This window comes from Geotrypetes seraphini, chromosome 10, assembly GCF_902459505.1.
Source record: "Geotrypetes seraphini chromosome 10, aGeoSer1.1, whole genome shotgun sequence".
NCBI classification, from domain to species: Eukaryota; Metazoa; Chordata; class Amphibia; order Gymnophiona; family Dermophiidae; genus Geotrypetes; species Geotrypetes seraphini.
Window position 1 is genome coordinate 107,391,394 of NC_047093.1, and position 25,123 is coordinate 107,416,516.

The 25,123-nt window shown below is 44.3% G+C and overlaps 1 protein-coding gene across 3 annotated transcripts in view; it reads left to right on the top strand.

Moving 5' to 3' along the window:
- Positions 1–25,123, top strand: part of NDOR1 (NADPH dependent diflavin oxidoreductase 1) — a 260,429-nt gene that overhangs the window by 112,660 nt on the left and 122,646 nt on the right. For all 3 annotated transcript variants that reach the window (XM_033961410.1, XM_033961409.1, XM_033961411.1), the window contains exons 4-7: positions 2,303–2,400; positions 4,605–4,703; positions 15,240–15,341; positions 19,116–19,319. In XM_033961410.1, coding sequence (XP_033817301.1) covers positions 2,303–2,400; positions 4,605–4,703; positions 15,240–15,341; positions 19,116–19,319 — 503 coding nt within the window. The remainder of the gene's footprint in view (positions 1–2,302; positions 2,401–4,604; positions 4,704–15,239; positions 15,342–19,115; positions 19,320–25,123) is intronic.

Sequence of the window (25,123 nt, forward strand, 5' to 3'; positions counted from 1 at the left end):
ATTTGGCCCGGGGGACAGAGTTTGACATGTCTGCACTAACTCTCTATCATCTAACAATCATTGCTAAACCAGTTTGACTGTTTTAGTGATGACCTAATTCGCTGACCCGATGTACACAGTGGCCCACTGCGTACTTTTCTGCGCATCTGTACATTCTCTGACTTTGCTATGCAGATGACCTAATTAGTATTACAGTGAGGTCATTAATATTAAAACTAGTCCACCGAATGATGTCCTAACATTGTTTTGCCATGCTAAATTTAGCAATTACCTCAAATGACACCAATAAACTGACAGGTGCAGACCAGTCGGTAACTGTGTTACCGACAAGTCTGCCATATTTTATTTATTTTTTTAATGGGCACAGATGTTGTGCATGTGTCTGTATATGGCCGTTTGGTGGAGGATGGGTTGGGGAGGGCTTCAATGGCTGGGAGGGTGTAGATGGGCTGGAGTAAGTCTTAACAGAGATTTTGGCAATTGGAACCCAAGCACAGTACTGGGTAAAGCTAAGAAGAAAAAATAAAAAAATTTAAATTGAATCAGGTTGGGCAGACTGGATGGACCATTCGGGTCTTTATCTGCCGTCATCTACTATGTTACTATGTTACACACGCACAATACCAGTCCCCATTAAAAGAAAAGTCATGCCACTTCCCCCTCCCCCCAGTGACAGCAACGGGCCCCCTAGATCATAGCCGCCCCGCTGATGACAGCCACACTCCCCGATGACATTTGCTGCACCCCCACCCACCCCCGATGGCAATGGACTTCCCCCAAGAGACAGAAGGAGTGCCTGCTCCCACCTCCCTCATCAACCTGGCCTTTTGTAGTGCATTGGGGAACCTCAACCACCTGCCCTCACCCCCCCCACTCCTTCCCCTGACTACCCCACCAACAAGTACCCAAAAGAAGGATCTGGTGGTCATTTGGGCTGGAGGGAGTCAGGTCAAGCGCACCCCCTCCAACCCCCTCCCCCAATAACTCATCGTAAAAATCCAGCAAGAGGAATGCCAATTCCCTCCTGCCAGCAGGCTTTCCTCTTCATTATGGAAAATTCTGGGATGCACTAAGGAGGGGCCTAAGACATTGATTGGCCTCAAGAAGGCCCCCTCCCATAGACCAATCCCATAGGACGGGCCTTAAGTATCTGGGCCAATCCAATAGGAGAGGGGCCTTAGGTATCCAGGTCAATCAGGATACCTAAGTGTGTTACAGGATACACCGGGAAGGCCTGCCATTTTGAAGAGGCGGGCTTGCTGGCAGGAGGGAATGGGCATTCCTCTTGCTATATTTCTGTGATGAAGTACCCCGGAGGAGGTATGCTTAAGCTTGGGAGTTCTGAGCTGACTCTCCCAGACCACCCAGACCTTCTTTTGGGTACTTGGTGGGGAGGTGGCCTTTGTGTCGGGGGAGGGGGGTCCAGGTGGCCCGGATGCACTACAAAAGGACAGGTTGCTAAGGCAGGAGGGAGTGGGCATCTCTTCTGTCTCTTGGGGGGGGGAGAAGCCGTCGTTGGGGGGAGGTTTGGCAGCTGTTGTCGTTGGGGTGGTTATCATTGGGATTGCCCACACAAATCTTTTTTAATGGGGACATGTATTATGTGTGTGTAACACATACATAAAACATCTGTGCCCATCAAAAGGAAAAAAAAAATTTTTTCTACCCTGAACAGCTGAGGAGGCTGCTTCGGGGCTTCCCCTGCCGCTCAGCTGTTTGGGCTTCTGCTGCCAGCTCTGCGCATGTGTGAATGTCATTTTTCCAGTGACTGGTGGAGTGGAATTACGGCCAATCTCCGCAAAAATAATTTGCATGCAAAGTCGGTTGAGCATTGATTGACGTTTTAAAATCAGACAAGGGATCAGCCCACAGCAACCCACTCAGTTTTAGCGACCATTTTTAGTGCATCCAGGCCTAAGTGCCCACTCCTAGTGTGTAGAAACCAATACTTTTCACATGGTTCATTTAAAAACCCCAACCAAACTAGATACATATCCCCACATTGATCCGCTACATCCATTCAGAGTATCCACACATAAAACTAGAATGTAATTCAGAAAGCCCTATGACAGAGAGAAAAATACATGTTTTATTTCTAAACTAATAAGCCTGAGGAAATTTCGTACAGAAACTTGGCCCTGGTCTTATGCACATATGAATTTCTGTGCATGAGTAATCAAGAGTGTATTGCTATGTGCTCCTTCCCTTTCTACTCATGAATAGAGCAACATATTGCCTCTGGCACAAGCTGCAATTATATTAGTCTTTCTTCATATTCTGTGTTCTCTTTCTTTTTTTGTAGAAATTCTGGCGATTTATCTTACGGAAGAATCTGCCTCCAGCCTCCCTGTGTCAGGTGGACTATGCTGTCATGGGGCTTGGAGATTCTTCTTATCCAAAGTAAGCTTCTGTTCTTTTTGTGTGGCTCTTATGTTCTTATGTTCAGTCCTAGGCTACAGTATAAACTGTTAGATGGGAACAGAGAGACAGGAAGTTGGCATGATTTTGAAGCTCACAGGCAATATCTTAGTTACTGCTTAAGGAGATAAAACTTGTTAATTCAGAACTGCTGCTTCATCTTGTCATGAAGGAAGGCCTTTTTAACCATGGAGCAGAAAGTGTGACAGAAGGCAGCAGCTGAGGCTGAGAAACTGAATGATATGAGGGTCTGCACTAGTGCTGCCCGATTAAGGAAAAACATTTTGATTCGATTCAGCCTATTGAATTGGTTTTTCGATTCAATGTTCCTACCCAATTGGGTGTTTTTTTTCAAACATCCTGGTGGGTTTATTTTATAGCCTCTTCACCCCTTTTGCCTTCTAACCACACTGGCGCTGTGGTATAAACAACATAAACAAACAAGACTTTTTCTCTCTCTGTTAAATCCTAGCTCACATTTCAAATCTGACATATTGTAATCACAAAACAGAAAATAAAATTAGTTTTTATACCTTTTGTTGTCTGGTCATTATTCAAATCTTGTTGGTCCCAGGCTCTGGTTGTCTTCTTATAACTTGTTTGCCAGGGTCTCCTTCTTTCTCTGTGCTAACCATCCATCTGCCATCTCTGTGTTTCCCTTCTCTCCCCCAGAGGTCTGGCATCTTTCCTTTTTTTCATCTCCCTCCACAGATCCACCTTTTCTTAATTACCCTTTCATCCAGCATCTCTCCCTCCTTCCCCACCACCCCAGGGCCCACCATCTCTCCTTTTCTTTTCCCAACTACCCAACTACCCTCCTATCCAGTATCTCTATCCCCCACTCCACACCATCCCTTGTGTCCAACTTCTCTTCCTTTCTGTTCCTTCCCTCCCTAAATCCCATTGTCCATCATCTCTCTCCCTCTCCTCTATGTTTAGACCCATTATTTCTTCCCCCCCCAAAGTACGACATATGCATGTCTCTTTGAACCCCCCCGTTCCCTCCCTCCGTGTACTTCTACACCAGGGCCCCCCTTCCATGAAGGCCTGCACCCCACCCCTGAAGGCCTGCCTGTCCCCCCTGAAGGCCTGTGCCACCATCCCTGAAGGCCTGTCCCCCCCTGAAGGCTTGTCCCCCCCTTAAAGGCCTAGCCCCCTTCCCTGAAGGTCTGTCCCCCCCCGAAGGCCTGAACCTCCCCCTGAAAGCCTGCACCCCGCCTCTGAAGGCCTGCCTGTCCCCCCTGAAGGCCTGTGCCACCATCCCTGAAGACTTGTCCCCCCCTTAAAGGCCTGTTCCCCCCTTAAGGCCTGCATTCCACCCCTGAAACCTGCCTGTCCCCCCTGAAGGCCTGTGCCACCATCCCTGTGCCACCCCCCTGAAGGTATGTCCCCCCCACTTGAAAGCCTGCATCCCCCCTTGAAGGCCGGCCTGCCTGTCCCCCCTAAAGGACTGCTCACCTCCCCCCCTGGAAGGCCTGCGTGTTCCTCTTGGCCTCCCACTGGTGTCTGGCTTCCCCCCTGGCCTCCCTGCACTGTTTACCTTATAGGAGCAGCTTGCAGAGAAGATCGCTGTGCTAGCAATCTTTGCAAACTGCTTTGGAGCTGTTTCCTCTGCCGCGGTCCCGCCCCTCCTCTGACGTCATAGGCAGGATCGCTGCGGAGGAAACAGCTCTGAAGCAGTTTGCAAAGATCGCTAGCACCGCGATCTTCTCTGCAGGCTGCTCCTATAAGATAAACGGTGCGGGGAGGCCAGGGGTTGAAACCGGACACCAGCACTTCCCGACTAACCCTCCCCCTCGCCCTCTAAAGCAGGTGCGGCAGCGGCTGGCCAGCAAGAGCAGCACTGATGCTCCTGCTTTAGGGGCGAGGGGGGAGGGTCAGACGAATCGGGAAGCCGATCTTTTTTTGTTTTAAATTGATTCGAATTGATTCACCCGAAGTGAATCGGTGAACTGATTCGAATCGTGAATTGGGCAGCACTAGTCTGCACTAACATATGAGGTACTGTGAATGATGCCAATTAATATAATTCCATGCAGGGTTACCACATACAGATGTTAACTAATACTCTGAAATGCAGGTTGGCGGGGGCATTTTAAACCTTTATTGGTAACAGATCAAAAGGAAAAGTCAGTGCTGTAGGAAGTCAGCACTGACCCTTCTTTCTGTATTCCTTTCATCTGTAGGTTTAATTTTGTTGCCAAGAAGCTGCACAAGCGGTTACTTCAGTTGGGTGGATGTCCCATCTTGTCTGTGGCCTTAGCAGATGACCAGCATGAGCTGGGGTAAGCAGTTGGTAAGGTCAGTCCTCCTATCCACCCTCCATAGTGCTGGGGCAGATGTTCCTGTATCCTAGGAGATAGTCCAGACTGAAGTTTACCTAGTTTAATTTCTATCATTTTGCATCTCAAGTTTTAATTCCTATCATTTTGCATTTCTTCTCAGTATGAATTTAAATGGGATATCTATGCTCTTGCATTCCTTTTTGTTTGTTTCAATAAATGTTTAAGTTTTCTTTTTTTATTAAGAGTTTTATTTCTATTACAGTACATAATATACGAGGTGTGAGCCAAAAGTTCCCAGAAAAATACTTTCCCGCCACAACAGAGTGTGCTTTGCTGCTACACCACAAGATGTTATCTCCAGTATCACTAAGGAACTAGTCTACAAGTTATCGTTGCTGTGGAAAGCAGTGTTGCTGTTTTTGTGAAGTTCTGTTGAAGCCATTTCGCAATCAGCATTATCACTGACTTAAAGGAACAAAGAATTTGTGTGAAATTTTGTTTCAAACTGGGAAATATGTTAGCGTAGACCCACCAAATGTTAAAATGAGCATTTGGGGATGAAGCTATGGGTCACACAAACCTACGAGTGGTTCAAGTGGTTTAAAAATGGCAGAACATCCATGGATCACCACAGCAAATGGCAAAACATCCTGGGATCACCACAGCAAATGTGGCAAGAGTTTGTGAAAAAATCCAGAAGATTGATACTTAATAATTAATGACCTTTGTGAAGCCCTTGATTTGTCATTTGGGACTTGCAGATGAATTTTAACTGATGAATTGGAAATGCAAAATTTGTGCCTTGTCTCCTGCCAAGTGAACAAAAAGAACATCGAGTTTAAGTGTGCATGGAGCTCAAACTAATGACCCAAACTTCATTTCTCAGATCATTCATTACTGGAGATGAAACATGGGTATATGGCTATGACCCTGAAACGAAACAGCAATAGTCTCAGTGGAAGTCACCAAATTCACCAAGACAGAAAAAAGCACGTCAAATCCAGAGCAACACGAATGTTGATCTGTTTTTTTTATATCAAAGGGCTTTTCCACAAGGAATTTGTCCCACAAGGGTAAATAGTGAATGGGCTGTTCTACTGCAGTGTTCTGAGGCATTTAGAGAACAGGTTTGACTGAGATGTCCCGATATGTGGAGCAACAAATCTTGGGTGTTGCATAATGACAACGCTCTGGCCCATTCCTCACTCATCGTGCGTCAGTTTTTGACTTCCACAAACACGACTGTCATTCCCCACCCTCCTTACTCACCCTTCTTAACCCTCTGTGATTTGTTTTTGTTTCCCAAAAATGAAAATGAAGCTCAAGTAAAAAAGATTTGAGACGGTAGATGAGATTAAGAGTACTATTTTTTTTGAAAGGTGGCTGGCTACTTCTTTGAAACTTTCAGAAACTCTGGGTCTGTTCTGAATTGAGAGAGCGCACAGGATCAGCATATGGCAAGTGACATTGTCGTGACCCCGAGTGATAATTGTTTCATCTGATGTGGGAGCTTGCTCTTATTCTCATACCTCTTTAAAAGCTTGGTATAAGGCTGAAGCATTTTCATCTGGTGTGGGAGCCTGCTCCACCTATTCTCATACCTTTTTTGAAAGCTTGGTGTTAGTCTTGAACTGAAGAACTGAGGAAGATCGATATTTTATGGCAGATTATGAAGTTAAATTGGAAGTTTTAATATTTTATCTCGTTAGGAATTTTATTCTATAATGGCATCTTGTAACAAATATCAACTGGTATTGGGTCTATTATATCTGATTTGTTATAAAAGCTGGTGTAGTGACGAGCGATTCTTTGAACCTATCCCAGTTCACCTTTCTTGGTACCGCCCAGTTAAGATGGTTAAATTATTTAGTTCCCATCAATTTCTATATGATTGTCTAGAATCAGGTCCTATGCAAATCCGTGTAATGATGTCTAGTCGTAAATCCCACAAATTTTATGGTAGAGAACCTAGAGATAGAGTATTAAAAAAGCTTGAACACACGGACTTATTGACTGTCCCAGATTTTCTTAACTTTAAGGGCTACTATCTAAATATTAGATCCATAAGAAATAAAACTCAGATCCTAAAAGATTGGCTAGAGGAAATCGATCCTGATTTTCTATTTTTAACAGAAACATGGTTGGTCTCTGATAAAGATCCCATTTTGAATGAATGCCTGCCTCAGGGATATAGCATACTTCCACTATCTAGAAGCTGGAAAAAAAGGGGTGACTTAACATTAATTTTGAAAGATTTGTTTGATTTTAGCAGGTTGGACTCCAAATCAACGGAGGATCTTGAAATTTTGACCTGCAAGATCTCAAGTACATATTTGGAGGATTCACTAATAACAACAATATTTATATTAACCCTAAGAGATGGATTAACGCTAAAGAAGATTTCTATGAATTTCTTGCAGTAAATACATTTTTTTTTTAAATAATTCTTTATTCATTTTATATTTTACATCAAGTGTACAGAAATATCAATATTTAATATACATCACTTGAAAATCTACAACTTCTCTCAAAAAGAAGACTTAACCCCATCCCTCCCCCCAATTCGTATTAAACAAATACATACCACATAATATAATATCTTATTCCACATTTTATTAGTGAAATTCCTAAAACCACCCCCCACCCCAAATCAACATGTAGGGAAAAGTGCTAATTATTCATTATAGTAATTTATTAATGGCCCCCACCCATTTGTTGAATGGCAACTCCTGTCAAAATCATTAAAAGTTTGTTATTATTAGAGGATATTTGACACTTAGCTCTCATAGACATGCCAAATAAAATTGTGTCATATGACAATGCTACATGATTTTCTAGCATACAATTTATTTGATCCCAAATCGACTGCCAAAAAGCCTTAATAAATGGACAGTAAAACAATAAATGATCTAAAGTTCCAGCATCGAGATGACAATGCCAACATCTATTAGACTTAGAGCAATCCAATTTTTGTAAACGAACAGGGTTCCAGAGTGCTCTATGCAGCAGCGGCAATTCTTATGTTCTTAAAGGCACAACCTAAACCTACAAATACCAGGGATGCCGTCTCCTGGAACTCGGCATTGCCCATCATCCAGGCATGCATCCAAATCTCATGCTTCCTCTTATTGATCCAGTTCCTCAAGGCATCGTTCCTCCTCTCCGAGACATTCTCACTCCAGGAAGTCTTCTCGCAAGTCCAAGCATATTTCTTCTAAGCATTTGGAAAAGCGTAAACACCGCACACCTTCTCCATCACCAGAATGTATTGTAGTGAAGAATGAGTATATTACGGTGTGTCTGATTTATTTATTGCCAGGGATGGCTGCGAATCATGGGTTCCCATTTTTAGATTTTATAATGGGACTAAATATTGATTTTAACAAACTCTGTATTTTAGGGGATTTTAATATTCCTATCAATCCGCAGGAAATTGAGGAATCTGACCCAGATCACGTTGTATTTGTGACTCTATCAGCATTGATGTTACAACAGGTAGTGAAGGAAAGTACTCATCAGGCTTAATTTTTATGTCTCATGATTGCATGCAGTTGTTTGATGATACTTTGAATGCATAACAGGTATTATCCCAGGACAAGCAGGCAGCATATTCTTAACGCATGGGTGACGTCACCGACAGAGCCCCGGTACGGACACTTTTGACTAGAAAGTTCTAGTTGACCTCACCGCGCATGCGCGAGTGCCTTCCCGCCCGATGGAGGAGTGCATGGTCCCCAGTTTCTTCGTTTCCGCGGAGCGAAGAAGATGCATGTGTTTTCAACGGCCGTTGAAAAATCTGATTTTGCTTTCCCGCTCGCGCTTTTCTCCATTTTTTTTTGCTCTTTTTCCCTTCGGGTACCTTTTTCGTTCTTAAAAAAAACAAAACAAAAAAACTTTACTTTTGTTTTTTCCTTATTTTTCAGGCCGGCCCCGGCGGGGCCTGTTGCCACCATACAGGCCTCCGGTTTTGATTTTGCGGAGGCCGTGTTTCCCTTCATGCCCCCTCAGCCGGGCTTTAAGAAGTGCCAGTGGTGTGCACGCCAGATCTCTCTCACTGACCCGCACAATTGGTGCCTACAGTGCTTGGGTCCAGAGCATCGGGCTGACACCTGCACCCGCTTTGCTACTCTTAAAAAACGCACATTAAAAAATAGGCAGATCCAACAGAATATCCTTTTCGGTACCGGATCTGCCATGGAATCTGCCGCGCCGTCGACGGCACCGCAAAAGTCGGCACCGACTACTTCGACGATGCCTGATCCTTTCTCGGGGTCGCTGGCACTAGGTAAGCCGGCTAAGAAGCCTTCCACTTCCCTTGAACGCCCTCCTGCCACAGCGGCGACGCCGGTCCTCCCGGCATCACGCCGACCCCGCAAACGCTCCGCCCCGATTTCGGTGAGTGCCTCGTCATCGGCCTCCTCATCGCCGGGGCATGGAGCGGCACCTATGGTACCGAAAAAGAAAAAAGCGGTACCGGTGCCTCCTCTGGACGACCGCATTGCGGCCATACTCCAAAGCCAATTGCAGGAGCAACTACAGCAGCAACTCCAACACTTGTTGCCAGCAATGTTGGCCCCGCTCCTTCCGGTACCGGACCGGCCCGAGCCTCGCACCATATCACCGGTGTCGACCCCATCGGTACCGTTGAACACGTCCATGCCGGTGCTCGCGGCTGAACGACTCAATCCTCCCGTGCAACCACGCTCGGATGCCGACCCTCCCCGACATCAGGATCGACACCGGTCCCCCCGAGACCGGGACCGGCACCGGTCTTCCTCCCCCGGTACCGGCACCGGTCTTCCTCCCCCGGTACCGTCTCGATGCGCTCTGGCAAGTCTCTCTCTAAAACTCGCCACACTGAGCCATCCACACCACCGTCCCGTCCTACACACCCCGACGTCAGGGACCCGGACTTGTGGGAGGAATCCCCACCCGGTACCGAGGATGAGGCTTCGTCAACGGACGAGGAACCCTCGATGGTCGATACCGGTTCCAAACCTGAACAATCCTCATTCACCAAATTTCTTCGGGAAATGTCGGCGGCTCTTTCTATCCCATTAGAATCCGACTCTAAAAAGTCCCAGGCCTTTCTCGATGCCCTAGACTTCGAACAACGCCCCAAAGAATTCCTTAAGTTACCCGTCCACGACATCTTACGGGAAACTTTCTACAAGAATTGGGAAAACCCTCTCACTGTACCAGGAGCCCCTCGAAAACTGGATAGTTTGTACAGGGTCATCCCGATCCCGGGGTTCGACAAACCTCAACTACCCCATGAATCTCTTCTAGTTGAGTCCACCTTAAAGAAGACCCAGGGCTCCAGTGTTTATGCCTCCACCCCTCCTGGCAGAGAGGGCAAAACTATGGATAAATTTGGCAAGCGACTTTATCAAAACGCAATGCTTGCCAACAGGGCTAACAACTACACCTTTCACTTCTCCTTCTACATGAAGCATTTGGTGCAACAACTCTCATCCTTGCAAAAATATGTCCCTGAGTGTAAGGTCCCCCTCTTTCAACAACAAATTTCCAGCCTACTTCAACTACGGAAATTCATGGTTCGCTCCATTTATGACTCCTTCGAGCTGACTTCTCGAGCATCTGCCATGGCTGTTGCCATGCGGCGTCTGGCCTGGCTGAGAGTTTCTGATCTCGACATCAACCATCAAGACCGCCTGGCGAACGCACCTTGTCTTGGTGATGAATTATTCGGGGAGTCTCTGGACTCCACAACTCAGAAACTCTCGGCTCACGAGACAAGGTGGGATACTTTGGTGAAACCCAAAAAGAAGGCTCCGCCTGCTCGCCCCTACAGACAGCAGTCCTCTTACCAACGCAGGTTCTCAGCCAGACCTCTCAACCCGCCACAACAGCAGCCTCGCCGATCTCGTCAACAGCATCAACCTCAGCTCGCTCCCAGTCTCACCAACCTGCCAAGCCTCTCCCTCCGTCAAAACCATCTCAGCCCTTTTGACTCTTTTCTCCGGGGCATAGCCAGTCTCCCACCATCGTTGCCTCTTCCTCAGCCTATTGGAGGACGCCTCCAACTCTTCCTCAGCCGTTGGAAGGTCATCATATCAGACCAGTGGGTCCTCAACATCATTCGCCACGGCTACTCTCTCAACTTCCAGACTCTCCTACCAGACAGTCCTCCCATAGAGTTTGCTTCCCATTCCTCCCAAGCCCACCTCCTCCTGAAGGAGGTCCACTCCCTCTTTCTTCTCAATGCCATCGAAGAGGTACCTTCAGACCAAAAGGGTCAGGGATTCTACTTCCGCTACTTCCTGGTTCCAAAAAAGACAGGAGACCTCCGTCCCATCCTCAATCTCCGGGACCTCAACAAGTGTCTGGTCAAGGAAAAGTTCAGAATGCTCTCCCTTGCCACGCTTTACCCTCTTCTCTCTCAACACGACTGGCTATGTTCCCTAGACCTCAAAGAGGGCTACACTCAAATTCCAATCCATCTGACTTCACGTCGCTACCTCCGATTTCAGATACATCACCGCCACTATCAGTACAAAGTGCTACCCTTTGGCCTCGCATCATCGCCCAGGGTGTAAATCAAGTGCCTTATTGTGGTGGCGGCCTTCCTCAGGTCTCACAACCTCCAGGTGTTCCCCTACTTGGACGATTGGTTGGTGAAAGCACCTACGTCTCCACTTATGCTACAAACCACACATCACACCATCTCTTTCCTCCATCTCCTGGGGTTCGAGATCAACTACCCCAAGTCGCATCTACTTCCCACACAGCGACTTCAGTTCATTGGAGCAGTTCTCGACACCACTCTGATGAGAGCGTTTCTCCCCTCCGACCGACAACGGACCCTACTCCACCTCTGTCGTCAGGTGCTCCTTCATCACTCCATACCAGCCCGGCAGATGATGGTCCTCCTGGGCCACATGGCCTCGACGGTCCATGTGCTTCCTCTGGCACGACTCCACCTCAGGACACCTCAATGGACTCTTGCCAACCAATGGTCACAAACCACGGATCCTCTTTCTCATCCCATCTCTGTGACATCGTCTCTACTGCAATCTCTTCAATGGTGGTTGAACTCCTCAAATCTTTCCAGGGGTCTACTCTTTCATCTACCCCCTCACTCCATGATCATAACCACAGATGCCTCCCCCTATGCGTGGGGAGCTCACCTGGGAGATCTTCGCACCCAGGGTCTCTGGACCCCTCAGGAGCGGCAACATCACATCAGTTTCCTGGAACTCAGAGCCATGTTTTATGCTCTCAAGGCCTTCCAGCACCTTCTCTACCCTCAGGTTCTTCTCCTGTGCACAGACAACCAAGTCGCCATGTACTACATAAACAAGCAAGGCGGCACCGGATCTCCCCTCTGTCAGGAGGCCATCCGCATCTGGACCTGGGCCACGGCCCACAGTCTCTTCCTCAAGGCTGTGTATATCCAGGGCGAACAGAACTCCCTGGCCGACAATCTCAGCCGCATCCTTCAACCTCACGAGTGGACTCTGGATCCTCCCACACTCCGCTCCATCTTTGCTCGCTGGGGCACTCCTCAGGTGGACCTCTTTGCAGCTCCTCACAACCATCAGCTGCCCCAGTTCTGTTCCAGACTCTTCTCTCCTCATCGTCTGGCCCCGGATGCATTCCTGCTCGACTGGACGGATCGGTTCCTCTATGCCTTTCCTCCACTGCCTCTAATGTTGCGGACGTTATCCAAGCTCCGCAGGGACAGAGCCACCATGATTCTCATCGCTCCTCGGTGGCCTTGCCAACACTGGTTCTCCCTCCTGCTCCAGCTCAGCTCCAGGGAGCCCATTCCTCTTCCTGTGTTTCCTACTCTACTTACACAGCAGCATCAGTCTCTACTGCATCCCAATCTATCCTCGCTCCACCTGACAGCTTGGTTTCTCTCGGGCTGACCTCTCCAGACAATCTGTCTCAGCCTGTCCGTCATATTTTGGATGCCTCCAGAAAACCGGCCACCCTCCAATGTTACCATCAGAAGTGGACCCGGTTCTCCTCTTGGTGTCTCCTTCATCACCACGATCCCACCTCACTGGCGGTGGAAGCTGTACTGGACTATTTGCTCTCTCTGTCCGACGCTGGCCTCAAGTCTACCTCAATCAGAGTCCACCTCAGTGCCATCACTGCGTTTCACGAGCCTATCCTCGGAAAACCTCTCACGGCTCATCCCCTGGTTTCCCGGTTCATGAGAGGCCTCTTCAATGTCAAACCACCTCTGAAGCCTCCGCCAGTTGTCTGGGACCTGAATGTGGTTTTATCCGCCCTCATGAAACCTCCTTTTGAGCCTCTTGCCACAAATTCGCTCAAATTTCTTACGTGGAAGGTGCTTTTCCTCATTGCCATCACCTCTGCCAGGAGGGTTAGTGAGCTGCATGCACTAGTTGCTGACCCACCTTTCACTGTTTTTCACCATGACAAGGTGGTTCTGCGCACCCATCCTAAATTTCTGCCCAAGGTGGTCTCGGACTTCCACCTCAACCAGTCTATTGTATTGCCTGTCTTTTTCCCTAAGCCCCATTCTCATCCTGGGGAACAGGCGTTACACACGCTGGACTGTAAGCGTGCCCTTGCATACCACCTTGACCGTACTAGGGCTCACCGCTCGTCCCCTCAGCTCTTTCTATCCTTCGACCCTAACCGTCTAGGTCGTCCTGTCTCTAAACGGACGCTTTCCAACTGGCTTGCTGCCTGCATTGCGTTCTGTTATGCTCGGGCCGGTCTCTCACTGGAAGGTGCTGTCACGGCCCACAGGGTCAGAGCTATGGCTGCTTCTGTGGCTTTCCTCCGCTCCACGCCCATCGAGGAGATCTGCAAGGCTTCCACTTGGTCCTCAGTTCACACGTTCACTACCCACTACTGTCTGGATGTTTTCTCCAGACGGGATGGACACTTCGGCCAATCTGTGTTACAAAATTTATTTTCCTAATGGCCAACCATCCCTCCTCCCTCTCTGTTAGCTTGGAGGTCACCCATACGTTAAGAATATGCTGCCTGCTTGTCCTGGGATAAAGCACAGTTACTTACCGTAACAGGTGTTATCCAGGGACAGCAGGCAGATATTCTTACGTCCCACCCTCCTCCCCGGGTTGGCTTCTTAGCTGGCTTATCTTAACTGGGGACCACGCACTCCTCCGTCGGGCGGGAAGGCACTCGCGCATGCGCGGTGCGGTCAACTAGAACTTTCTAGTCAAAAGTGTCCGTACCGGGGCTCCGTCGTTGATGTCACCCATGCGTTAAGAATATCTGCCTGCTGTCCCTGGATAACACCTGTTATGGTAAGTAACTGTGCTATTTGGTGTAATCATAAGCTGCTATCTTTTAGCCAATCTATGAATATCAGGAGATGGAGACACATAAAATAAGATCTAAATTTGACGTAAAATATTTAGAAAGAGAATGGTTATCTTGTGTAAAATTAGATGAGAATGATACAGTTGATGTAATGGTGTTACATTGGAATGAGAGTTTAACTGAAGCACTGAATATTGTAGCGCTAGAAAAAACAATAATGTTGAAGGTACAATATAAACCTTGTCCATGGAGATCAGAGGTGATATCCCAGGTTGGGAGCGAGGTTAGAAGAGCAGAGCCTCTATGGCTTAGGACGAATGATACTGATTATTATGAACTTTAGACTACATCTTATGGAATATCTTAGCTTGTGTGAAAATGAACAAAATCAATACTAGGAGCGGGTTGTTCAAGCCCTGAATCGACCAAAAGAATTATTCACTACAGTTAGATATTTAATCAATGGATATGATGGAACAGTTGAATATTATGATCTGGATGTGGAAAACTACACCCAGTGGGATCTGAATATTGATTTCCCTGGTTCTCTGCCTGATGTTCTTGCCACAAGATTGCTCATCCACTGAAGAGAAGAGAATTGAGGTCATTCCTGAGCTTAGATCTCCCCCATGGATGCACAAAGCTCCAAGCACATTATGGCTGAGTACCCCCCCAAAATGGCAGCCTATAAAAAAAAAATCTTGAAAAAGTTGTTTCTTCTTTTTCAGCTGTAGAATAGAAACAGCAACCAATCAACGTGAGAAAACTCAACGGTTGGCAAAGCTTACAGTAGCATACAGAAGATCTAGGCTTGATTCTCAGGATTGGTTTCTGTACCATAGGCCAGCTAGTGTTGAAGAGACCTCACTCGCATACCTGTTGGTGGGGGGGGGGAGAGGGGAATGGGAAGTGTTAGCATTTAAACAGCAGCATGATCCAAGGCTAATAGCAGAAGAGGGCAAATCCTAAAGAATCCTGGGATTCATGACTTCTAATGCTACAGTAGTTCTACAGACATTCTATAATCTTGGACAAGTCACTTTTACTCCTTGCATAACTGTACTTTGGTTGTAATAGCACATTGTTTCCTTTCCCTAAGTCCCATTAGAAGCTGACTCCATAACTGATGGTCATGCATTTGGAGGCTCTGAGGATGTACAAGTGTAGATTTGATTGTTACTTCTTGTTGTAGAAAGTATTATAAATAATTAATTTCTCTCTCTTGTGTGTCCATACCTGTGGCAGCCCAGATGCAGTTAGTGACCCATGGCTGAAAGACTTATGGAGTAAGATTCTATTGCTGTATCCACTGCCCCAAGGACTAGATGTAATCAGTGATGATGTGTTGTAAGTATTATAATGGATAGAGAGTACTTTCTTCAAATCAGAGTTTCTTAATCAGTGTTGCCCACAATCCCAAAGGGTGCTGGAAGAGGTCAGACAGTGGATAGAAAAGGGCCTTGAAATCTAAGACAATTTACTGAAACTTTCTAGATGGAATGAAGGCAGCATTTGGCCTTAGGACAGTATTTGGCAGCATACTATAATTTTAGTGACACGTTAGCAGCTAATAGGAATAACTTTCAGTAGTCACTAGAGGATATATGATTTAGAAAGGTGTGAGAGGGTTTCATTGATCAGTTAAAGGGGTGCAGGAACCCAAAAAAGGATGATAACTCATGTTTTAGATACATACATTGAAGCCTGTGATATGGTTTATTAAGATGTGGTAGCCCAGGTGTTGTAGTGGTGGCACATCTCATGAAGAGATCTGTGGTACTACAACTGATATTGCAAAAAATTCTACACTCACAGGAGTGATATTCTTCTTGCAACTCTGCCTCATAATGAGGGTAATTTTATAATAGATTGCTACACATGTCCATTTTTAGCTTTTATAAGGACACGAAGGCACATAGCCATCTAATGTTTATAAAATATTAGGGGTAAACTGGCAGAACCAAGGGGCTGGATTAAACTGTGAATATATATGCCTGCTCTGGAGCAAGTATAAATGCTGGCATGTAAATTACAATTCTGCTCATGTGCTGCACAAACTCTGCCCAGAATATGGGTCACACAAATGGATTGGTTTTCTTGGCACTGTACATACTTTTATACACATAACCCCTTGAGTAATCCTATATAATAAAGAGCTAGCCGCGCATGCGCACTCCTATTTGCGTGTTCCGTGCCCTGTAGGTCTGTGGCCGCATGAGTGCGCATGCGCGACTCGCCAGACTTACTTCCCAGCATCCGCGATTTGTTTTTCTCCGTCCCCTTCAGTCCCTCTAAAGCTTCGGACTACGGACCTCCAAAGCCGCCGCGGCTCCTCTCTCATCTTCCGACGCAAGTGCAGCTCATGAGAGGAGCCGCGGCGGCGATATTTTCGCAGTGCGCATGCACGCTTGGCTGTGGCCGGTTGACAGAGGCAGCAAACATGCGCGACTCCCCCCTCCCGCCCTCACCCACCCACCACCAGAGAAACATCGCTATGGCTGCCCGCATTGGACCACGAAGAGGTCATTGGGAGTGTTGGTGGCGGTCACGTGCACAGAATTGCCGCTCCAGACCTCCATCCAGGAAAAACGACACTACCAGTAGAAGTTTATTTTTAAGATTAAAGGTGCTGCGGCGGCTCCTCTCATGAGCCGCACCTGCGTTGGAGAAGGCTTCCAACACAGGCAGCGATCCTGAGAGGAGCCGCGGCGGCACCTTTAAACTTAAAAATAAACTTCTACTGGTAGTGCCGTTTTTCTTCCTGCTCCCTCTCTTTCACTGAATGAAGCATTGCGGCAACAAACAGTTCTAATGGTTTCCCATGGTTATCCACTGGGGTGGGAACGGTGATAAGAACATAAGAAGTTGCCTCCGCTGAGTCAGACCAGAGGTCCATCGCGCCCAGCGGTCCGCTCCCGCGGCGGCCCATCAGGCCCATTGCCTGAGCAGTGGTCCTTGACTATTTTTATAATCTATCTCTAATCCTATCCCTATCCTTAATTCTTATCTGTACCCCTCAATTCCCTTGTTCTCTAGGAACCTATCCAAACCTTCTTTGAAGCCATGTAACTTGTTCTGGCCTATCACAGCTTCTGGAAGTGCGTTCCACATATCCACCACTCTCTGGGTGAAAAAGTACTTCCTAGCGTTTGTTCTAAACCTGTCCCCTTTCAATTTCTCTGAGTGCCCCCTTGTACTTGTGCTTCCCCATAATCTGAAAAATCTGTTCCTGTCCACTTTTTCTATGCCCTTCAGGATCTTGAAGGTTTCTATCATGTCTCCTCTAAGTCTCCGCTTCTCAAGGGAGAATAGCCCCAGCTTTTTTAGCCTGTCAGTATATGAGAGGTTTTCCATACCCTTTATCAGTTTAGTTGCTCTTCTCTGGACTCCCTCGAGTACTGCCATGTCTTTCTTGAGGTGCGGTGACCAATACTGGACACAGTACTCCAGATGTGGGCGCACCATTGCGCGATAAAGTGGCAGGATGACTTCCTTCGTCCTGGCCGTGATGCCCTTCTTAATGATTCCAAGCATTTTGTTTGCTTTCCTTGAGGCTGTGGCGCATTGTGCCGATGCCTTCAGTGTTGTGTCCACCATTACTCCCAGGTCTCCTTCAAGGTCGCTCACCCCCAGCAGTGATCCCCCCATTTTGTAGCTGAACATCGGGTTCTTTTTTCCTACATGCATGACCTTACACTTCCCTATGTTAAAGCTCATTTGCCACTTTTTGGCCCACTCTTCCAGTGTCGCCAGATCCTTTTGGAGATTTTCGCAGTCTTCCATTGTTTCAACCCTGCTGTATAGTTTGGTGTCATCTGCAAATTTAATGACCTCGCATTTTGTTCCCGCCTCCAGGTCATTTATAAATATATTGAAAAGGAGCGGTCCCAACACCAACCCCTGCGGCACCCCGCTAGTGACCCATTTCCAATCTGAATAGTGACCCTTCACTCCAACCCTCTGTTTTCTGCCTGCCAGCCAGTTTTTGATCCATCGGTGGACCTCCCCTTGTACCCCGTGTTTCCATAGTTTCTTAAGCAGTCTTTCGTGTGGTACCTTGTCGAAGGCCTTTTGGAAGTCAAGGTAAATGATATCTATGGATTCCCCTTTATCCACCTGTCTGTTCACCCCTTCAAAGAAGTGTAATAAGTTAGTGAGGCATGACCTACCCTTGCAGAAGCCATGCTGACTTGATTTAAGCTGTCCATTGGTTTCGATGTGTTCACAGATGCTGTCCTTGATCAGCGCTTCCATCATCTTTCCCGGGACCGAGGTCAAGCTCACCGGCCTGTAGTTTCCCGGGTCACCCCTCGAACCCTTCTTGAAGATTGGCGTGACATTTGCTATTTTCCAGTCCTCTGGGATCTCTCCAGTTTTTAAGGATAGGTTGCATATTTGTCGAAGTGGCTCTGCTATTTCGTTCCTCAGTTCCTTGAGTACCCTTGGGTGAAAGCCGTCTTGAGTACCCTTGGGTGAAAACCATGTCATTCTCTAGTTCATTGCTTTAACTGGTATGCTCACCATGCTGGTTGAAAATCTGGTCCTTGTTGTTTGTTTTCAAAATTTAAAACTCTGTGGGGAGAGAGGGGAGTGGAGGGGAGTCCATTTCTGAATCAACCTCTGTGATTTCTTTCTCAGCATTGGGAGGAATCTCTTCACCATTTCAGCTCCTTTCTGCGCTGTATCCCCACCATTACTTGATTGATGCTTCCAAACTGAGTGTCTGGCTCTTGGTTGGGAAGAACAGGAAGCTAGTTTGGGAATTTTAAAATTGAATAACTCCCAAATTACTTTTGAGATAGGTGCTAATACTGTATGCTCCAGCTCAAGCAGCTTCAAAACACAGCAGTAAAACTGATCTCAGGGGCTAAGAAATGGAACCATGTCACCCCTTAGCTGAGAGGCAAGATCCATAAGAGAGACTTTTGTACCTTTAAAAGGTCCTGTTTATTCACTGAAGCAGTGGTCTTCATTGCTACCCTATGTGAGGCACAGTAGTGAATTTTGCTATGAATGCTGTACTCTAGAATCAATGACTTCCACCTTTGAGATAGAGTTCTGGAGTGCTTTGTATGGAGAAGGCTGCTATTTTGTTGTGGAAAAACTTATTTTTTTTTCTAGGTTGCCACCAAAGTTCATACTCCATTTCCTGGATGATGACATTCATAGCAAGAACAATGATGTCCAAAGCCTAAACCTGCAAACCACTCCATCAGAGCAGCAGCCATTCCTTGCACCCATGTTGTCTAATGAAAGGGTCACAGCACAGTCTCATTTCCAAGATGTGCGACTCATTGAGTTTGATATAACCAATTCTGGGATGAAGTGAGTAACAATGAAGCAGAGTCAGTATGCTGTGTTATTTATGGGTACTATAGGAATGTGTGTATGTAAGGAGAAAAATATATTTGTCTTAGAGTGGAGGCGTAGTCTAATGGTTAGTGTAGTGAGTTTTGATCCTGGAAAACTGGGTTCAATTCCCATTGCAGCTCTTTGTGACCTTGGGCAAGGCACCTAACCCTCTACTGCCCCAGGTACACACTAGGGACAGGTACCTGCATATAACATGTATAGTGCTGCATACATCTAGTAGTATTATAAAATTATGATTAGTAGTAGTATTAAAATCGTGGGTGTGTATGGACAGGTAGCTTGCTCAAGACCACAAGGAGCTGGTGAAGGATTTGAACCTGGACCTCCTGTTCCAAGTCCATTGCTCTAAGCATTAGGCTATTCCTCTACCCAATTAACTGGATAGTGCTGTGAAATATTAGCACAGATTACCACAACACTATCTGTTTCGTGCTGGAGTGATCCCTGACATTACATGATAACTGATGATATGCAGTGCTAGCGCTTGAATATCTGGGCGAGTAGGACCTCACAAATAGCAATCTTAGCACCTGGATAATTTCCAAGAGCTGTGGAATACCTGGACATTTAGGGCTCCTTTAACGAAGGTGCGCTAGCGTTTTTAGCGCACGCACTGAAAAACTACCACCTGCTCAAGAGGAGGTAGTAGTGGCTAGTGCGTGCGGCATTTTAGCACGCACTATTCCGTGCGTTAAGGCCCTAACGCACCTTCGTAAAAGGAGCCCTTAGTGCTAGTATTCAGATAGGGGCTGATATTCAAGATACAAATTAAGCTGTGGTTTATAAAAATATAGGCTGCTGTGGGCTGATATTGACCAGCAACTTAATAATATAGTAAATGATGGCAGATAAAGACCTGCATGGTCCATCCAGTCTGCCCAACAGTCACATTCATTTGAACCAACAATGAAGTAATTATTTATTTTACTTGCTAAGTTCCCATGTAAGATATCTTCCCCTCTCCCCGTACCTGTACTCAGACAATATGAATGTGGTACAAGATATGCCTACCTGTTCCTGATCTGTCCTGCCTCTTATGGATACAGAAGTCCATCCAGAATCAGCTACACTGTCCCAATCTGTCTTGCCATGTATTGGATGAAAACTGTATAAGTCCGTCCAGTATCAGCTTTACTTCCCACTGCTGGGGCTTCAATTTAAGCACTGATTCTGCCCCACTGCTGTCAAAGCTAACTCCCGCCTGTCCCAATCTGTCTTGCCATATACTGGACATAGACTGTATAAGTCCATCCAGCATCAGCTTCGCTTCCCCACTACTGGGGCTTCGGTTTAAGCACCGCTCCTGTGCATCATAAACAAAGTTATAGTTGTTGATCTGTTAAGTTTTGTGTCTATACAATCCTCTATCTATTTAAGGATCCTTTGTATCCCATGAATTTTTTTAACTCAGTCACTGTTTTTGCCTCCACCACGTCACACTCCACAGGGAGGGCATTCCAGGTATCTCCCATTCTCCTCGTGAAAAAGTATTTCCTGACATTCCTCTTGAGAGAAATAGTGTGGTGGACATGTTAGTCTACTCTTCAAGATAATATGTAGAAATAAAACAGTAAAAAAATACCTCTTTTATTGGACTAACTACATTAAGTTAGACCAGTAAAAAAGATATTACTCCTAAGTCTACTACCCCACAACCTCATATTATGTCCTCTAGTTTTACCACTGGAAAAGACTTGTTTATAGATTAATATTATTCAAGTATTTAAACATCTGTATCAGAAGGGGGTGTGGCCAAGATGGTGGCACTAAACTAGACACGCTGAGAACACTCTCGTTAGTGGGGAAATTTTTCCTTTCACCTATGCCACATACCAAAAAAAGGGCAGTGTTAGGGTGCCTACCTCCTCAATATCCGCAGCTGCCCACAACCAGTGAACAATTGAGCAGTGTCTAGCAACACTTGCTCAGAGAACGGGTGAGTTTAGCCCTGCTATGGAAGAGATTCAGGGGCGATCGATCCTGTTGGGGATGGAGATCTCGCTCTCACCCGCACCGGATGTCCCGCTTTCCTGTCCGGCTGAAGATGCACCTGAGGTTCCTGCGGAGGAAGGGTCCATAGCAGATGAGCTTCTGCCAATGTTTACCAGCTCTGGGGAGTTATTCCCTGACAGAGAGGACACTTTGGTAGCCATCTTGAAGATGCTGGATATTGCAACCAGGAAGACTTCAGAGGAGGTAAAAGCCTTGGGGATGAAGTTAGATAACGTCATAAAAAAATCTGAACAAACCAATATTGAGACTAAGAATACTTTAACTAAAATACAAAATGAAGTACAATCTTTGCAAACTTATAAGACTGCTGTAATAAAAGATAGTGTTTTGCTACACCGGAAAATAGAGTATAGAAAATTTCAACCGACGGTTAAACGTGAGGATTTTGAATTTTCCTAAAACTCTGGGTATTTCTTCATATGAGATGTTTAAAAAGTATGCAATGGAAATTTTGTCTTATTCCTCTGAACGTATTCCACCATTGAATAAAATTTACTACTTTCCATTGCCCAAAAAGTCTGCCCAAGAGTTTATGGAAGGAGAGAAGATACTTGTTCCTCAGACAGACTTGAACAATATGTCTGCAATCCTAGAAGAATCTATTTCTGAGGTGGCGGAGAGAACTACACTACTGATTTCCTTTGATTTTCTTTTTTTTTTTTTCATTATATTTTTATTTTCAAATTTCATAAAAAGTGTACATAATAATAAAATATATTTGATACATGCATGGTATCACTTTTATATCTATCACAATGTATATCTGAATTTGATTTTCCCCTTCACCCTCCCCCCACCCCTTCACCACTTTAATATAATATTTTCAAATTTTATAAAAGTATATAACATATTAGAATACAATTGATAATTATTCAATAATATATTTATATCTAATGCAATATATTCTGGATAAATTTTATTCATTTTCCCTCCCCCCACCCTTCTATTATCCCTTAATCATTTGTTACATTTTGTATCATATATTATAATATATTATATCTAAATTGTTTTCCTTACCCCCCCCCTATATGTGTGTCATAATAAGATCTCTAAAAGAAGAAAGGAAGAAAAAGTATTCTATTATTTAATCATTACAGTATTTTGTCAATGGCCCCCATATTTTTATAAATTTATTATATGTCCCTTTTTGTATTGATATTGTTCTTTCCATTTTAAAAACATGGCATATTGTATTCCACCAAAATGTATAGTTTAGGTTGTTGTAATTTTTCCAATTGTTAGTTATATGTTGAATGGCAACCCCTGTCATAATTAATAAAAGTTTATTATTTTCTGGTGAAATTTGACTTTTTTTTCTCATCATTGTTCCAAATAAAATTGTATCATATGATATTGCAATATGATTTTCCATTAATTTATTAATTTGTGGCCAAATTGAATTCCAAAATATTTTAATATAAGGACAGTAATATAATAAATGATCTAATGTCCCTGGTTCTAGATTACAGTGCCAGCATCTATTAGACTTAGAACTGTCTAGTTTTTGTAAACGAGTAGGGGTCCAAAAAGCTCTATGTAATAAAAAGAACCATGTTTGTCTCATAGACGCTGACACTGTACATCCCATTCTCCAAGACCAAATTAGTGGCCATTGAGATGCATTAATTTGATGTCCAATCTCAATGCTCCAAATGTCTCTTAGACCATTTTTTGGTTTTTTATTCAAATATCCAGATATTAATTTATACCACAATGCGGCTTGATGTCCCAGGAAGTCTGCTTTAAAGCATAAGAACTTTAAACTATATTGATTGTTTAATGATTTCCATTCAGGGAACCCAACCTGAATGGCCTGCTTCAATTGCAACCATTTAAAACTTTGTGTTTTATTAAGACCAAATCTATGTTGCAATTGTGAAAAATCCAGCAGTTTACCTTCTGAAATAATATCATCTAGAGATCTAATTCCTGCAATAATCCAGTTCTTCCAAAGGATTTGGGTTCCGCCTACTTTGATCTTGGAGTTTATCCATATGGATTGATTAGTTGATTTATATATTGGGATGGGTGTTAATTTATCAATAAATCTCAATGTTTTCCAAGTATCCATTATTATTTTATTTTCTCTGTATCTTTTAGGTATATTAATACTTGGTAAATGTACTAAATTTAGGGGAAACATAAGGCGCCATTCCAAATATAACCAATCTGGTGCATTATCTATAAGTTCTGGGAGGATCCAATACATACCCTGACGTAGAATATAGGCTTGATGGTACCTATAGAAATTTGGAAAATTTACCCCTCCCTCCTTAATTGATTTTTGTAAGGTTACTAAAGCTATTCTAGGTGTTTTACCAAGCCAAAGAAATTTTGTTAAAATTCTATTAAGCTTCTTATAAAAGGACCCCTGAAAATAAATAGGTATCATACTCATTTGGTAGCAAACCACAGGCAAGATCATCATTTTAATAGTTTGAACTCTCCCCCACCAAGATATATGTAATGGGTTCCATTGTTCACATAACTCCGTTACTTTTTTTAATACATATTTTTCATTTTCTTTTACCGTATCTTCAATTGTTTTTTTAACTTGAATGCCTAGATATTTAAATCCTTCTTCTTTCCATATGAATGGAAAAATATCAAATAATCCTTTTACACAGTAAACATTCAAGGGTATAATTTCAGATTTATTCCAATTAATTTTATAACCTGAAAATTTGCCAAACTTATCAATTAATTCCAATAAAGAAGATAAGGTAGACTCTGGATTTCTCAAATAAAGCAAAATATCATCAGCATAAGCCGAAATTTTATATTCCATATCTGAATATGGAATTCCTTGTATCTCCCTCGTTTGCTGTATTGCTAACAATAAGGGTTCTAATACAATATCAAATAACAAAGGAGACAAAGGACAACCTTGTCTAACTCCCCTCTGCAATTGAAAACCATCAGATATCTTATTATTAATATTTAATCTTGCAATCGGGAAGCTATACAATGTTTTTACCATTTGTATAAATCCAGAACCTATACCAAACCATTCTAACGCCTGATACATAAAATTCCATTCTACCCTATCAAATGCTTTCTCTGCATCTAATGAAACTGTAAATGCCGGTTCATCCATTTTTTTTGACAAGTTTAGCATGTGAAATAATAGTCTAGAGTTATTGGAGGAATGTCTTTTAGCAACGAAACCCGTTTGATGCATATCTATAATATGTGGGAGAGCTTTGGCTAATCTCAAAGCCAAAATTTTAGCAAAAAGTTTATTATCAACATTTATCAGAGATATAGGCCTGTAGTTCGAAACCAAAGTAGGATCTTTATTTGGCTTAGGTAAAACAATTATTATTGATTCAGCCATAGTACCTTTTATATTACCTTTTATAAGTTGTGTCTGATATAATTTTAATAAATGTGGGGAGAGGATATTTTGAAATGTTTTATAAAATTCTACTGTGTAACCATCACCACCTGGAGCGGATCCAACTTTAAGAGATCTCAATGCTGTTTCTAATTCTTTTAATGATATAGGTTCTTCTAAACTTCGTTTTATATGATCAGGAATCTTAGGTCCATTTATTAAATCTAAAAATTTTTTTCCATCTTTTTGTTTCTTCAAATAAGGTTCGGAGGAATATAGATCCTTATAAAAATTTAAAAATTGTTTTAATATTATATTTGTTTGATTTGTTATTATACCATTATCATCTTTTATTCCATTAATGTTAGTTCTCCTTTTTTTTGCCTTAAGATAATTTGCTAATAAT